This window comes from Belonocnema kinseyi, chromosome 6, assembly GCF_010883055.1.
Source record: "Belonocnema kinseyi isolate 2016_QV_RU_SX_M_011 chromosome 6, B_treatae_v1, whole genome shotgun sequence".
Classification (NCBI taxonomy): Eukaryota; Metazoa; Arthropoda; class Insecta; order Hymenoptera; family Cynipidae; genus Belonocnema; species Belonocnema kinseyi.
The window spans coordinates 64,727,693-64,745,182 of NC_046662.1; the positions used below are offsets into that span (position 1 = coordinate 64,727,693).

Below are 17,490 nucleotides of genomic sequence, written 5' to 3' on the forward strand. Positions count from 1 at the left end.
ACGACGAACTGAAATTAAACAGCAACCACCGGCCCTTTTCAGGGCCACCAAGAACGTAACGGAGGAAGGCTCTATCTCGGATTACTTTGGGGCCGGAATCAGTAATTTGTCAAGACTTCTAAATATTTCTTCAACTTCCCTGAATTTTTTGAAGATTAATATGTTATTGTTAATCATACATGGAAGTTCAAAAATTTGACTTACAAATTAAAATTTTTTTAATAGAACAATTAAAATGCAACGTTTAAAATTTATTTTTTAATATTTAACTACAATTACTGATTTTAAATAAACAGTCAGATATTTCAAAATATTAAGTAATTCTTATTTTTCTTAGTTAAAAAATTTGAAATTGAATGGTTTAAAAATGGAATATTTTCGACTGAAATAATATTTGAGATTTAATAAAAGCTTTTGTTAATGAATATATATTATTTTGAAGTTATTTCAAAATTGAAAATAGTTTATAAAGTTTCAATGGGGCGTTTACATTTTTTAACTAATGACTTTCCAATTGAAATATTTTACATAATTTTTAACGTTAGAAACTGGAAACTCTAAAATTGCGAACTGATTTCGAATCGTCTTGTAAAATTAATTATTATTCACTTTTTAAATCTTAAAGAACAAATTAATTTCAAAAATCATTATTAATTTATATTCACAGTTGATCAACTGAAAATGTATTTTGAAAAAGGATGGAAATCACAGTTAGACAGATATTTCTGTAAATTCCATCTACCCCCTTTGTTTCCGATAAAGATTACTTTTAGTATCCAACCAATACTTTAAACTCCACAACAAAAATCGTTGAAACACTTTTATGCAAAAATAATGTTTGGTACAACTTCAAAATCGTAACTATTCTTTCTAGTTCGGATTTTTGTCACCAGGTGGCGTATCGCAGTTTAACCATTCCCAATAAAGAATGAATTTTGAACAAAATACATGAATCAACTAAAAACGACCAATTGTAAACCAAAATAAAATATTAACATTTTCAGTTGAAAAATGTAAAAAAAAAAGAGTTACAAATAGTAATATGAAGCTACTTTTACAAATGAAGAATCATTGTCATTCAATTTTATATTAAAATAAAAAAAAATTAGGCACGCTCTCGAAAAAATTCCCTGACTTTACAGAAAATTTCCAGGGTTTTCCCGGTATACAAAAATTTCCTGACAATTCCAGGATTTCCAGATTTTCCAGCTAGGATAGACACCCTGTAAAATCTACTTTTATAATACAAATATTTATAAAAACATGACTTACATGGTTGAATAGGTTTACCGTTGGAAGTGAATTTCACCGTGTGTAAATATAAAGACAAATACCATGGAATATTTTCGAAAAGTATAATGTTTAATGGTTGCCAGTGATTATTTCGCAACTTTGTTACTAAAGTACCTTTTTGTTGACCATATCCTAAAAAGGGAGTAAAGAAAAAATAATTTATCAAGTAATATATCAGTTTAATTTTAGTTAAATAAATTATATCCTGAAAAAATTAAACTCACCGATTATGTATCGACTAGCTAATAAAATAGGAACAAAGCCTTTGGTATCGAAGTTGGGTGAATTATAATAAGAGGCTACATTGAAAATTCCTTTGGAAGTATAAGATTTAATATCGTATACTCCAATCATATTTTTCTGCCCGCCTCGCAAACTGCTTACTTTGGCATTTGGCTCTGGTGTTAATTTGTAAGTATGAATCGTTTTATTGGTCGTTATATCCACGTAGATGTTACTTATAGTCGCAAGTGGACACGCATCCCTAAGTGCCGTTCCAAAAAGTTTACGAATAGACCAATCCTATTTTTAAAAAAATAGTTAAATAAAAATTATCGCTATTTCACTGAACTGTGACCCTTTTTATCACCGGTCATTCAATTAATTACATTAAATTAATTAAAATAATTTAAATAAATTAATTGAATTAACTGTTAAGCTGAGGATTTTTTCATTTAAGGTAAAGAAAGCCATATTCAAAAAATTATACAATGAAAATCACAAACTTTTATTACACTAACTAAATTTGCTCTCTCATACGAATAAAAATAGTTTTTGGCAACTTTAAATTTGACAGCCTAAAATGCCCTTAAAACACGGGAAATATGTTGATTTTTCAGGAAAATATGGGAATAAGAAATGTCGAAATACTTTAAAATAAAAGAATTATTTTATACCTAAGATTTCAAGTTCATTTTATTTTCAATTTCATTTTCAACAAAGTAGTTCAATTTTCAACTCAAAGACGAATTTTTAAGTTAAAAACTTTAATCGTTTAGAAAATAGTTGATTTATTAATAAAATTATTAAATTTATAACCAAATAGTTGTATTTTCAACCTAATGGTCGAATTTTAAAACACAAAGGAGTTTAACTTCAAACAAACAAAAATTACACTTTCAACAAAAAGTTGAATTTTTAAGCCAAAAGGCGATTTTTTTAGAAAAAAGTAGAATTATCATCTGAAAAGGTACATTTTCAACAAAAATTATCATTTTTAACCAAGGAATATGAATTTTTAACCAAATAGTTGAACTCTTAATCAATAGACAGATTTGTAACCAGTTTAATTTTCGATAGAAAGACGAATTCTTTACAAGACAGTTGAATTTTCAACAAATAAGTTAGGGATCATTCACCACTCAACTTTCAACCGAAAAAGATACATTTTCAACTAAAAAGGATGACTTGAAACATAAAGGATGAATTTTCAATCCAAAAGGATAAATTTTATATCGCAAAACACGTATGTCGAACGAAACCGTTCAATTCTTGACGAAAAAGATGAAGTTTTAACAAAAGAATTGATTTTTAACCAAATAGTTAAATTTTTAATCTACAAAGATGAATTTCAAACCAAGTGATCGATTTAAACAAAAAAGATTAAACTTTAACCACAGAAATGGTCTTTTTTAATAAAACGATTGAATTTTTATCAGAAAAGATACTTTTCAACCAAGAAAGATAATTTTCAAACCAAATAGTTGAATTCACAAAGAAAAAAGAACTTACAACAAAATAGTTGCATTTTTAACAAAAAAGTTCAAAAGTTGGAAAAAATTTAGCCAAGAAAAACGATCTTTCAATCCAAAAAGACGATTTTTTTAAGACAGTAGAACCATCAACCTGAAATGGTAAATTTTCAAAATAATATTTAAACTCTCAATGAAAAGAGACGAATTTTGAACAGAAGAATTGATTTTTTAACACAGAATTTTGATTGTCTGGACAAAAAGATGGATTTTTTAGAACACAGTTGAATTTCAAACAAAAAAGTTATTTTTTTAACCAAAAAGGATGACTACAAAATATGAATTTTTAATAAAAAATGACGAATTTTCTATTCAAACAAATAAATTTTCCACAAAACACTTGATTTTTCGAGGAAAGAAGATTACTTTTTTGACAAATAATGTAATCTTTAACAAAACGGTTCAATTTTTAACCTGCAAACACAAATTTTCAACCAAGTGATTGAATTTGTATACAAAAAAAAATACAATCCAACGACTTTCCTTGCCAAAAAGGAAAATTTTTTAGAAGCAGGTACATTTTTCTATAAAAATGGATTGCTTTTCAACCATAAAAGATGAATTTTGAATTTAAAGGACGAATTTCCTTTCCGAAAACACGAATGTTCAGCCAAACAGTTCAATTCCCGATAAAAAAATATGAACTTTTAACAAAATAATTATATTTTTAACCACATCGTTGAATTTTCTCCCCAAAAATACAAAATATTTAGAAGGCTGCTGAATTATCATAAAAAATATCAGTTTCAATCAATATAGACAATTTTTCAGCCAAATAGTTGAATTCTTACAGAAAAAACAATTTGCAACCAAACAGTTACATTCACAACCAAATAGTTGAACTCTCAATCAAAAGAGGGAAATTTTCAACAATATGGTTAAATTTTCATCCCAAAAAGATGAATTTTCGATCCAAAAAGACAAATTTCCTATCCAAAAACGTGAACGTTCAATAAAACAGTTCAATTTTCGACCAAAAAAAAATTTGTTTAAAAGACAGTTTAATTTCTAACAAAAAAAAACATTTTTTAACCAAATATTTGAACACAACATGAAAAGAGGACATTCTCGACCAAAAACGATGCAATTTAATTAAAATAATTGCATTTTTAACCACATAGTTAAATTTTCTCTCCAAAAATACATTTTTTTATAAGACAGTCGAATGTTCATAAAAAATATCATTTTTAACCAAGATAGATAATTTTTCAAACAAACAGTTGAACTTTTAATCAAAAGGGGAATTTTCAACAAAATAGTTGAATTTTTATTTTCTAGCCAAATAGATGAATTTTCTGTCGAAAAAGACAAATGTTCAACAGAACAGTTGAATTTTTAACAAAAAGAAGAATTTTTTATAAGCCAGTTGAATTTTTAGCAGAAAAGTTCAAAAGTTTAAAAAAATTCAACTAAGAAAGATGAATTTTCTACAAAAAAGAATGAATTTCCTGTCGAAAAAGTAGAATATTTAGCAAAACAGTTCAATTTCCGACCAAAAAAGATCAACTTTTAACAAAAATAAATGCATTTTTAACGAAATAGTTACATTTTATTTTAATACGAATTTTTTAGAAGACAGTTAAATTTTCATTGAAAAATATAATTTTTATCCAAGAAAGATCATTTTTCAATCAAATAGTTGAACTTTTTATCAAAAGGGGAAAGTTTCAACAAAATAGTTGAATTTGTATCCAAATAGTTTTATTTTCAAGCCAAATATATGGATTTTTAAGAAAACAGTTGAATAATAAACAAAACGTTCGAAAATATTTAACCAAGATGAATTTTCAACCAAAAAGGATGAATTTTCTATAAAAAATACTAATGTTTCGCATTTAAGTGAAAAAATTAGACAAAAGGGAAGTTTCTTGAAAATAAATGAAGGAAAGAAATTCTTTCAAAAAGGGAGAAAAGGGAAATAGGGGAAAGATCGTGTGCTATGTAACTAAAATTTAATATATTTTGTACCATTAAGGACCTTTCAGTCTGCGCTGCTATTAAAATTAAAACTAACTATTTTTTGCAAATTAAAACTAACTATTTTTTGTACCAACTTTAAAGTTTTTTTCTTATAAATTAAAACAAAATTTCCAGTCCACCTAAAAATTCCCAGTTTTTACCGATCTTCAAAAATTCCCGATGTCCCAGTGTACTGATTACCTAATGTTTATTTAATTAGCATATTAATTTTACCTGAGAGTCTTCTGCTAAAGAATCATAGACGAGTGAAACTGTTTGACGTAGTTCAAGAGAAGTTTTTGTGCACTCTGAATTTCGACAAACTGACCGAAAATGAATCCCGATTGAGTGGTAATTCGTATTGTGAATGTAGGCGGAATTCAGTAACGTCGCCAGTCCTTTCTACAATCATCAGAATAAAAAAAAGAAGAATATAAAATTCTAATAAGTAAAGAAAAAATTTGATTTAATTTTAATCTCGATTATGATCACCCACCTTTGAGTCACAAGGCAAGAGTTTTTTGAACGGAGTTAAATTTTCCGTGCAAGCAGTTTCTCTCGGTAATGTCGAATAACGTAAATAACTTGAGTTTGGCTTGTGATTTAATGCGCTGGTTGGTGGCATACTAAACTCAGGAGATAAGGTGTTTAAAGGCTCTACGAAATTCAAAGAAGCGCAAAATAAACCCGCGAGAGAATTCGTTAGACTTTTCCATTCTTTGTCAACACTGAAAATAATGGAAATATTTTCAATTTCGAATAAAAGTTTAATTTTCCTGATGACACAAGAAAATCAAAGTCTTACTTTGATACGTTTTGATTGAACCATGAGGAAATTTCGGCACCTGGACCAGCATTCTCGAAGGGATACCCCCATTTTTTATACCTCCAGAGTCCTTCGGTTAAGGTAAAATGTAATTCGTCCACTTTATGGCGACCTAATATTTCTCCTAATCCTCTCGGGAATAAATGTGAATGTTGCACTGCGATATAAATATTATTTAAATTAATAAAATAGATGTATAAAGTAAATAAAAGATTATCCGCGAATCAAAAGTTTAGAATTTATATGTTATTTTATAGTTTCAAATCTGAAATTTTCAAAATTATACAATTTTAAATTAAAATCCTTTATAGCTAAATAATTGTAAAATAGACAAATTTAAACTGGAATAATTTCATAATAACAAATTCAAAATTATTTAGTTTTTATTTAAATAATTCTACTACGCATAATTAAACAAAGAAGCCTTTGAATACATCACCAACTATAAATTCAGAATACTGAAAATCGCAGTTCAATATTTAAACATTATATACTCTCTCTTTCTTACAATTTACATAAATTCTTCAGAATTACAAAATTTCAAATTGAAAAACTTTAATAACTAAAAATTATTTTAAATTCAAATTAAAGTCAATTAAGTATACTAATTTTAATTAAACTTTATGAATGAGAAAATTTTAAATCCAAGCAGCGTTAAAAATACATAAATAAATCAATATTAAATTTAAAGCAAAATAGAAGTAAATATTTTAGTTAAAAATTCTTTTACATATTTAAGCCCTCGAAAAATAATTTTACTACTACAAATGCAAAAGTAAAAAAGTACAGGTTTTGAGAGATTCAAATTTAAATTAATTATTTATTTCTGCATTTTGAACGCAAAAAACAAATAACAAAAAAAATCCTATTGTAATCTGAAAAAATCAAAAAAATAAAATTTTCGGGCAAAGATAAAAATAGAAAAGAAAAATGATCTCATTTTTCTTTTATATTTTTCATCTTTGCCCGAAAATTATTCTATTTTATTTATTTTTTTATTTTTTCAGATTACAATAGGATTTTTTTATTTTATTTTTCTTTAGTTTTGCGTTAAAAATACAGAAATAAATAATTAATTTAAATTTAAATCTCTCAAAGCCTGTACATTTTACTTTTGCATATGTAGTAGTAAAATTATTTTTCGATGGCTTCAATATGTAAATGAATTTTTATCAAAAATATTTACTTCCATTTTGCTTTATATTTAATATTTTTGAAAAAAACAAATTAAAACGTTTAAAAATTAGAAACCATTAGTGATCTGCTAAAAATAATAAGATTTTTTTAAGCCGATAAATTTTAAAGCTTAAATTTTTTTTAAAACTTTACTATCGCTTCAAATTTTTGGAATCATCAAAATAATGACTTGAGTATTTAATAATTACAAAAATTGATGTTATAAATTAGGGTTGCTGTAAGTGTGGTTACTCAACGAAAAATATAATAGTTGATATTTTAACAAAACAATTTTCAATGAAAAAGTTTAATTTTTTACCAAAATAGTAAAATATCCAGACCTAAAATATGAATTTTCGGACAAAAAGAATGATTTTTTAACCAAACTTAAACAAACACTTTTAACAAAAATTAACATTTTAAGCAAAAAATAAATGTTTTTAAATTTTTATTGTAAATCAAAGAAATGAATTTTCAACTAAAATGATGAACCTTCAAAGAATTTTCTTTAACAGAGTACTTTGACTTATAATCATGTATTTTAATTTTCAACCAAAAGATACGAATATTTAACGTAAAATGTATCAACTTATAATTCAACTAAATAATATTTAAATTAAAAATAAAAAACAGCTAAATAAAAAACTTAATTTTTACTGCAATAGTTGAATTTTATACTGGAATCGTTGGATTTTCGACCCAAAAAGACGAATTTCGAACAAAAAAGTTTAATTTTCGCGTCAAAAAGATGAATTTTGAACCAAAACTGATTATTTTGGAAAAAATGGTTGAATTTTCAAACAAAATAATGAAATTTTTACCCGAAGGTGTTAATTTTCAACCAAGCAGATTAATTTCCCATAAAAATCTCGAATTTCAACAAAACACACGATTTTTGAGCTGATAGTTGAAAAATTATTTTCGACCAAAGAAAAAAACGAATTTTCAACTGAAGGGATAAATTTTCAACTAAAAAATGTTGAATTTTCAATCAAGAGAGATTTGTCAGTCAAGGAGAATAAATTGTAACGAAAGGGAAGACTTTATAAAATAAAATTGTTGAATTTTAACAAAATTATAAAATTTTAAACAAAAAACATTTTTCAGTCTACAAGATTAATTTTCTACTAAAAAGACAAATTTACAGCAAAACTTAAAAAATGTAAAGGTTTACGTTTCAAGCAAACAAAATTTTTATTTTAAATGAAAAACACATGAATTCTCAACCAAAACATTATTTTTTAACCAAGCAGTGCCATTTCTGTACAAAAACAGATGAAATTTTTACACAAAAATAAATTTTTATTTGAATTTTCAATCAAGAAAGATTGTTCAAAGATAAAAATTGTTAATTTTTTTTAAAAGGTTGACTTTTCAACCCAAAAAAATTAATTTTCAACAAAAAAGCTAATTTTCAACCAAATAATATAATTTCTATCAAAATAGTTGAGTATTCGCTCGAAAAAGGCAATTTTACAACAAAAAATTAAAAATTATCATCTAAATAATTGAACTTTCAGACCAAAAAAGATTTGTTAAGCGAAACGAACGATTTTTAAAAAGAAAATTGTTGAATTTTCCGCAAAATAATTAAATTTTTAATTGAAAATATTAATTTTCAATCAAGAGGCTTAATTTTCTACAAAAACACGAAACTGCAAAAAATAAATTAATTTTGAATAAAATAGTTCAATTTTCAATCAGAGATGAATTTTCAACTAAAATTATGTATCTTTAACAAAAAGTTAAATTTTTTACAAAGTAGTTCGACTTCAACCATGTAGATGAATTTTTATTTAAAAAATACGAATTCTTGATCAAAAATGTTTGATTTTCTTATTTATTTAAACCTAAAAAGATGATAATATTAAATAAAAAACAGTTGAATTATCACCCAAAACATATTCGTTTTCAACCAAACAGTTCAATTTTTTAATAAAAAAGATTAATTTTCCACTAAGAGATGAATTTTCAATAAAACTGTTGAACTTGCAAACAAAAAAAAATTATTTAAAAATAAAAATTGTTGAATTTTCTCCAAAACAATTGATTTTTGAACCCAAAAATATAAATTTTCAACAAAAAAAAAATTAATTTTCGAACAATTAGTTGAATTTTATATAAAAATAGTTGAACTTTATTCATAAAAAGACGAATTTTCAAAAAAAAAGTTTAATCTCATACCTGAATAGTTGAACTTTTGCGCCGAAAATACTCATTTTCAAACGAAAAGGAATATTTTTAAACAAAATTGTTGAATTTCCAACCAAATATTTAAATTTGCAACCGAAGATTTTAATTTTAAATAAAAAATAGTTGAATTCTTAGCCAAAGCGTATTAATTTTAAACCAAACCACTTTTTCTGCCCACACAGATGAATTTTGAATCAAGAAAGATTGTTTAAATATAAAAATGGTTGAATTTTCTAAATAAAGTTAAACAAAAGAAATTTATTTATTTTTGTGAAAACTTCAAACCTGGAAAAAACTTGAAAAATAAAAGCCTTATACTACAATCAAAATCTAGTTTCTGCAGTACTAGGATTCCCACCATTACGAATTTTTAAATCAGGAGTAGGCCCCAAATATGTAACAAAAATTTAATTCTAATATTTATTATCTAAAATGAGTTAATTAAATTTTGAGGTTAGGACCTGATTTAAAAAGCCCTTAAGAAGTAACATTTTAATAACGCTACAATTGGTCCTACTCTATTTTTATAAAACAAATTGTTAACTTACAAGTTTGCAAAGTATTTGGCGCCTCCCAAAGAGTGGTAAATTGAAAAAATGCATAAATGAATCCACTTGGGAGTGGTTTTAACATCAATTCCTCGTCGAACGTATCACTGAATGTATTTCCACGAGAAATGCATAAAAGCATTAATATAACAGAACATTTCTGATACAGAAAATTCCTCATTTTGGTCTAGTTTCGTTCTCAGACTCTTTTTAATTGTTATATATTAATTATAATTAATGATAAACACAAATACTAACGTAGAGGTTAAGTAAACTAAAATAGCAAAATTATCACAAAACAAACGCCATGAATTTATATCCTTAATATCTCATTGTTACTGTGAGATTTGAGACATCAGATAAATAATTTTTAACAGATTTGTGCTACATTTGTAGTCAATTTAAATTTAAAAATCATTTCTCTCGTTTCTAGCTGTCACTTTCGCGGCTTCAACTTCCAAACCTAACCTGAAAATTCTGTTCCGGTTCCGATGTTCACAAATTCACGGTCAATTAGTTTCAGTGACAAATTTTAATTTTCAAACAAAAAGAAGGTTTTTCAACTACAATTATCAATCTTCAAACAACAAAAATGGATTTTAACATATAGGAGTTGTACTAACACCCAATTATAGTTAAATATTTTATCAAAAGTATGCAGTTTCAACCAAAGAAGTTATGAATTTGCTGCCAAAAGAGACGAATCTTCAACAAAATACATGAATTTTCAATTAAAAAAGACATATTTTTAACGAAATTGGTGAATCTTCTACTAAAAAATATAAATTTTAAAACTAAAATTAAATGAATAATTTTTCTATTAAAACGAATTTTCAACGAAATAGTTAAATTTTCAACCAAAAAAATAAATTTTCTTTTAAAAAATATAAATTTTCATACAAATAGTTGAATCTTCTATTAAAAAACTAACTAATATGTTTGATAAAATAGTTAAATTTTCAACTAAATAGATGAATTTTCATCTAAACAAGATTCGTTTTCAATAAAAGAGAGAATAATTAAATTTTCAGTTAAAAACTAATGTTCAACCAAAAAAAAGTTCCAAAAAGTTATTAAATTTTCAACCGGAGAGATAAATTTTCAACTAATACGATAAATCTTCAACAATAAAAAAAATAGTTTTTTAACAGAGAAGTTCAACTGTCAAGAAATTAGGATATTTATTCTTTGCATTTGGAATGCTTCTATGAAACTTTTTCAAGAAGATCTCTTCCCCTTTTCATCGTTTTTTTCTACTGAATGTGATTGGTTGTCGATGGATAAGATCATAAGTATTAGTCACATTTAATTTATTTCAAAATGTTAGAAAATTTTGAATACCGCTTTTTTCTAAATTAAAGCATTTTCTATAATAAATTTTGTTAATTGTTTATTTAACAACAAAGATGATTCTCTTAACGTTTTAGAAATACCATTTTTTTAATCAAAGAATGTTTTATATCTGTGCTAAAACTATCCAGGAATAATTTATAGTGGGGAGAATAATTCAAGAAAATTGTTTCTTATGTTCTAAACAAATTAATGAACAAAAGATATTTTCGGGATTGGGAATATTTAGCTCATTAAAATCCAGAGTTTTTGAATAAAATGTAACAGAAATAAAAGTTTTATTACTATGAATTGAAAATAGATGCTATTTGGCAATTGCATAAAATATCTTCATAAAAAAATTCACAGTTGGGCTATTTTTCAACAAATAGGCTTAATTTTTCCACGTCATCAACAAAGAATGTCTTTCCGCTGACACTTTCCTGTGACGTCCTGTAAATTCTCGAGAATACTTTAAAAATTGACAATAATTATTAATTATTTAAACAACCAATCGTGATAAAACCGTATTTTCTATAAAATTTTATACCAAAACTCTGGAATTCAATGAGCTAAGCATTTCAAATCCCGGAAAATAAATTTCGTTAATTAGTTTTTTTTTATAACGTAATACAAAGTTTGTTTGAAATTATTTTCAACAACTAAAAACAATTTCTAGATAGGCTTAGCACAGATATAAGACCTTTCATCAATCTGAAAATCTAAAATGAAATGGTGCTTTTGAAAAGTTAAAAAAGAATGTCAGCCTTCTTATTGAATGACAAATTAAACAAATTTTTTATAAAAAGTCTAGAGACATACATTTTTTCGAACTTTAAAAAGCTTTTATTTAGAAATACTACATTTAAATTATATTTAGAATATTTCAATAATTTGGTATTATTTTGTGTTTTTCGTCGGAAATTGATATTTTTAATAAAAAATTTGACTCCAACCAAATCTTCTTTACATATGTATGTAAGTATGTAAATAATATTCTTGGATTTTCATTTATTTCACCTGTAAATGCGATGTGTTGGTAGAGGTGACATGCAAAATTTTACAGACTTTCCTTCATTTATTATAGCAGAGGTTTTTGCGGGTATCTAGTCTAAAAAATATTTTTTAAATGTATCCAATATGTATACAAGATTTCATATTGTTATACAAAAGCAGACAGTTTCTTCGTCATAGAAACAGGTTTAATAAAAAATTGAAGAACATAAAAGAAATGATTAATTTTGTTTTTATTGGTTTAACTTTGTGTAAATATGACAACACGTAACAGTTACACGAATTATTTAATCACTCTTACTGCTGATGGCACCTGGAGTCTTCGTGAAGGCAGCACCTTGATTTTTAATCATCTTTTTGCAGTCGCCTCCAAGTTGAGCACATTTTTTAACACATTTTATAATCTTATCACGTAATAAGTTTGCCTGTTTTTTTAATGCAGTTAAAACTTTATCGCAGCACTTTTTTGCACCCTATCAAGAGAAAAAGAATAACTTTGTATATTTATGTTAAAATGTTCTGAATAAATTAACCCAATTACTGCTCTTTTAAAATTTTATTGTATTCTCTTAATTGATTAAAAATAGAGAATTTCGGACCCAGACAATATAATTTTTTTGAATCTATTAAATTTGTTAAAAAATATTTGAAAATTAAAAATATTCATCATAATATTACAGTTTTTTCTTACTCAATTTGATTGAGTTTTATAAACTTAAATTTAGAAAAATGAACTGTTAGTGTTTAGCAATTTGTATTACATTTTTTTCAGTGGTGCAATATTTTCTAAAGACTTTATCGACGACCGATACTTTTTTTATTGCGACATTTAGTCTGGAAAATTTTTAGGCACTGTTTGATTGGAAAGGAGCTCATATTGTGTTTGAAATAGACATTAAATAATATTTGTTATGTACCTGAATGTCCTTAATATTCTTGGCTTCTTTGACTTTAGTATAGCATTGATGGCATTGATACCTTTTGGCATCATAATTTTTATAGAATTTTTTATGCTCATCACCCTCAAACCCACAATTGTACACAATTTCGTCAGACCTTACTCCTTCTTGCTCAATATCGTCAACTTCTTTCTAAAAAGAAAAGAGAGCAGAAGAATAAGAGTACCAAAATTAAATAATTTTTTTAAACAAAGAAAATATTAAGAGATTTAGAATTGTTTTTGCCAACTGACCCAAATATCATCATCTAATCCCTTTACGACTTCATACAATTCGTTTATAGATTTATGTTTTGCCTGAATAAGTTTTTCCTCATAATGGGGTATCTCGTCTGCGAGAACTGTCTGGAAAGATGAAAATATTATATTTTTAATTTTAATCTGAGCCAGTAATTTATTTGTTACTGCTACGCAAATAGAGAGCCAAAGTATTTTCAAAATAACAAAAAAAGGGCTGTGAGGTGTGTAAATTGCAGAATAGTCGGTAATAGTTGTATAATTTTGCTTCTAAAGAACGCCAGTTATTCTTTATTCTAGTTATTCTTTACCAATTTCTATCAAACCTTTAGGAATCAATCAAAAATTGCAAAAAAATGACTTTTGTGCATTAATATTGTCCATTTTTGAGAAACTGGATACTTTTTGGGAAAGTTTGATTCAAGGCATTAATATAGATAGGGAAAAAAATTAAATTGTTCGCAAATTTTTCAAAGGAAAGTGATAAATATAAAAATTTGTGAGTGACTTACTTGGAAGGCACAGAGAGCCAATAAAAAGAAGATCGAGCACTTCATGATCGAATAATTAGTTTAATTTCTGCTTCCTAGCAAAGATGAACCGGCATTATCTAATCTCCATCAGTAAATTTGTATTTCTATACTGAATTTTTATGATGTGAAATGTTTATTTAGTTGACGCAAGAGAAAAGGTATAACGTTGGGGCAATAAAAATCTGTTTTTCTGAAATCTTTGTTTAAATTGTGAGAATATGTTGATATAACTTTTCATTCGATATGATTTGCTCTACGATATTGAGTACTTGTACCAAAGCAAAATTTAGCAAAATGTTTCAAAATTTTAGAAGACTTCTTTTAAAAATATACCTAAATAAAAAAGCAAGCAGAACGCCTTGTCACGCACCTATCCCAACCAATAAATTAAAAAAAAAAGTGCTAAATAATCTCTCTAAATTTGAATTAGTAGAAATTTTACTAATTCATTCAGTACACTTCATTTTAATTGATAAATCAGATATTTTCAGAAGATTACTAATTTTAACAGTAAAAAAACCGTAACTGAAGTTAATCAGTTATACCGTAACTGTAGTGAATCAATTAGACACTTAAAATAAATTGAGAGAGGAAAAATGTCTAATTAAGATTTTATTTATCCTCAAATATTATTTGTAATATTGAAGTTTAACCAAAAATTTAATTATAATTTTTTCCACAGAATATATAAACTTAGTGTATAACAATACACGGGTGTAAATGTTGTCAAGTACTAAGAGTAATTTACAAATTAATTATACCCGTGTATTTTTATACACGATTCACTTGAAAATATTGTATTCTTTCCATTACATTTTAATTTTTCACATATATTCGTGTCTCCTTTTGAGAGTGAAGAAAAATTATTACATCTGTATCTCATTGATAGCATATTGTCACTGAACGTCAAACATTTTTTGAAGGTGATAAAGAGGTGTATATCTGTGTGTAAATAAAATTTCATGAAAGGTAAGTTTACTTTGAAAATTATAAAACATTTGAAGCTATTACTATTATGCATACGTATAACAAACAATATTTTCCAAAAACTTGCAGAGTTTCAGTTAAGAGAAAAATGTATAACACGCGTATTTTCTAACTAACAGTTTATTTTCATTGAATTCCGCAAACTAACTTATATTTCTTAAACAAAATTTTAATAAACACAATTTATATACATTCTTGTCCATCTTATGATAATTATTTATTTTAATTACTAGAATTGTTTTTAATGTCCATTTTGAATTCCACGCAAGCGCAGTAATGCACGGCGCCCATATGAGGTATTTTCATCGACATATAGAAATGGACCGGTAACGCTTTGGGGAGAAATGAAATGAGCTCTAGAGAGAGAAAAGGCATATGAGACGTAGACCTGCCTTTATCTATTTCAGGACTCTGTCAAGTGATTTGGAGCCCCGGGTATTGCCTAAATATTCTGTACGGTTCATTAAAAAAAAAAAGATAAACAATACATTAGAAATTTGTAGTTATAATAAATTCAATTTTCAAGAACATTCATGTGAAATAACCTGTTTCAGATAGATTATTTTAAAAACTTGGTAACGTTGAATTCTTGAAACTGTCAACTGTCATTATTGGGGCACTCGCGACAGAAAGCACGGTCCTGTGCTGCGCCAAACTTCACCCAACGAAAATATTCTCGACCAACCAGCTTTATCTAGAAAGAGATAGGTTTGAGTCTCATATGTTTTTTCTCTCTCTAGAGCCCATTACCATTTTCCCCACAGCATTATCGGTCCATTTCTATATGTCGATGGGCATTTTGACTTTAACCATCAGCTAACTTCACTTCGTTAAAAGCTGAGGGGACAACAATGGATCAAATGCATGGTACAAAACTTTATTTCTGTAATATCGTTGTAATTTTTAATAATTATAATAATTTTATCATTTAATTAAATAGAAATTAAAAAATATAAACTATTATTCAAATATATTCATATCGAAAAAATTATCTTTTATGAAGATATTAGCAAAATAGGGCAAGATTGAACTAAATTCCATGCATTTGGTCCCTTGTTTTACCCTCAGCTATTTACGAAGTCATGATCCTGCCAGGCGCAAGTAAAAAAAGTCAACCAATCAGATTCGGTACTCTAGGGCACCCGACCTTTCTGACATCTTGGATCGAGTGCGGCAGTTGGCTTCCCCTTCCATTTGTGCCAATGCAGTGAGTATGGTGGGGGGCGTCGGTTCACTCCAAGTCACTCCAAGTCGAACGTATTTGAGCATCGAATTAGCGTTGGATCAAGGACCCGTACATAGTAAATTAGGTCAGGAATTTAATAAAACTGTAACTAAAACAGATATGCACACTAAGTCAACATCTTAAGATAACAAACTTGAAGTTTAAATAATACCTGAGAATATAGAAGGAATGAACGGATTAAAAATCGTTATAATATATCATATAATGAAGATGATATATCAGATGATTATATTTTGTGAGCTTAATCATTTTTATTTAAAATACCCCCTACATTTCATGAAATTGAAAGTAGAGCTGATAGACTACAGTGGGAAAGAGCTATAAAAGATGAAATTAATTCACTTTTAATTAATAACACCTGGACTTTAGTAACGAAGCCTGAAAATCACAATATTGTTTATTGTAAATGGATATTTACTATTAAAAATGATGAATTTGGAAAACCATTAAAATATACAGCTCTTCTTTTTGCTCACGGTTTCAGTCAAGAGTATCTAATTGATTCTGATGAAACTTTTGCGCCAGTCGCAAGAATTTCTAGCTTCATTTTCATAAGGGCTTTTTCAAATCAGTTCAATTTATTGGTTCATCATATGGATGTCAATATTGCTTTTCTAAACGGTCAATTAAAAGAAGAAATTGACATGAAAGTACCTGAAGGTATTAAATGTAAAGAAAATCAAGTTAGCAGGTTAAATAAAGCCATATATGAACTGAAACAAGCAGAAAAGTGTTAGTTTGTAGTATTTGAACAAACTCTAATTGATAACGGATTTCAAAATTCATCTGTTGACCGATGCATTTACATTTTGGATAGAGGGAATATATCTAAAAATATCTATGTGGTTCTCTATGTCGATAATGTAGTAATTGCCACTGCTAGTGGCGAAACAATGAAAAGTTTTAAGAATTATTTAATGAATCAATCAATGGATCAAAATAGATAGACATGAGGATAGAATAATCATAGATCAGAGTGCCCACATTAAAAAAAATTCTTTAAAAATTTGATATGGTTGAGAGTAAATTAGGTTATGCTGCTTAAAATATTCAAGACATGAGTGTGCCATGTTTTTCACCTAAGTCTAGACCTTAGAAGTCAATCGATTTGATTCACTCTTAGGAGTAAGACGTACCTTTCATCTGCATTGAACAAAAGCTATTTGATTTTTAAAAGTAGAAAAGGTGTAGTTTTACTTCTAGAAATAAGAAATTTCCCATAAAAGACAACTGAAAGCAGTGATCGACTTTCAAAAGAAGTAACTAAAAGTAAAAAAGTCTTTCGAACTTTTTGCGGATTTAATTCAATTATCTCCTAAGAGATAATTCATATTTAACTCACACCTGTTTTCCAGTGACCAAAATGCACTAGGAAAAAATCGCCAAGGTTAGGAATTAAAATGGTAAATATACAAGGAATTTAAAAATTTTTGATTTTTA

At 26.6% G+C, this 17,490-nt stretch overlaps 2 protein-coding genes across 2 annotated transcripts in view; both read right to left on the minus strand.

Annotated features, from left to right (window-relative positions):
* LOC117175424 (GPI transamidase component PIG-T) overlaps nucleotides 1–10,278 on the minus strand; it is a 17,597-nt gene extending 7,319 nt beyond the window's left edge. Inside the window, exons 1-6 of the mRNA XM_033365131.1 lie at nucleotides 9,747–10,278; nucleotides 5,809–5,986; nucleotides 5,500–5,731; nucleotides 5,238–5,405; nucleotides 1,518–1,815; nucleotides 1,273–1,425 (exon numbers count right to left, since the gene is read on the minus strand). Of these exons, the coding sequence (XP_033221022.1) occupies nucleotides 1,273–1,425; nucleotides 1,518–1,815; nucleotides 5,238–5,405; nucleotides 5,500–5,731; nucleotides 5,809–5,986; nucleotides 9,747–9,927 (1,210 nt within the window). The 5' untranslated portion in view covers nucleotides 9,928–10,278. The remainder of the gene's footprint in view (nucleotides 1–1,272; nucleotides 1,426–1,517; nucleotides 1,816–5,237; nucleotides 5,406–5,499; nucleotides 5,732–5,808; nucleotides 5,987–9,746) is intronic.
* A 2,098-nt stretch (nucleotides 10,279–12,376) lies between these two features.
* Nucleotides 12,377–13,906, minus strand: LOC117175425. The gene is made up of 4 exons (XM_033365132.1): nucleotides 13,797–13,906; nucleotides 13,282–13,392; nucleotides 13,007–13,180; nucleotides 12,377–12,562 (listed from the first exon to the last, which is right to left on the minus strand). Exons 1-4 carry the CDS (start codon nucleotides 13,839–13,841, stop codon nucleotides 12,377–12,379), a joined length of 516 nt encoding a protein of 171 aa, XP_033221023.1. The 5' UTR covers nucleotides 13,842–13,906.
* Between the last annotated feature and the right edge of the window lie 3,584 nt (nucleotides 13,907–17,490).

What these genes read in the sequence shown, in the direction of transcription:
- LOC117175425 (XM_033365132.1), bottom strand. Translation starts at nt 13,841, where the DNA reads ATGAAGTGCTCGATCTTCTTTTTATTGGCTCTCTGTGCCTTCCAA. An exon ending in GATTAGATGATGATATTTGG is followed by an intron (nt 13,181 to 13,281) that starts GTCAGTTGGCAA and finishes TTTTCTTTTTAG; the next exon opens with AAAGAAGTTGACGATATTGA. An exon ending in AGAATATTAAGGACATTCAG is followed by an intron (nt 12,563 to 13,006) that starts GTACATAACAAA and finishes TTCTCTTGATAG; the next exon opens with GGTGCAAAAAAGTGCTGCGA.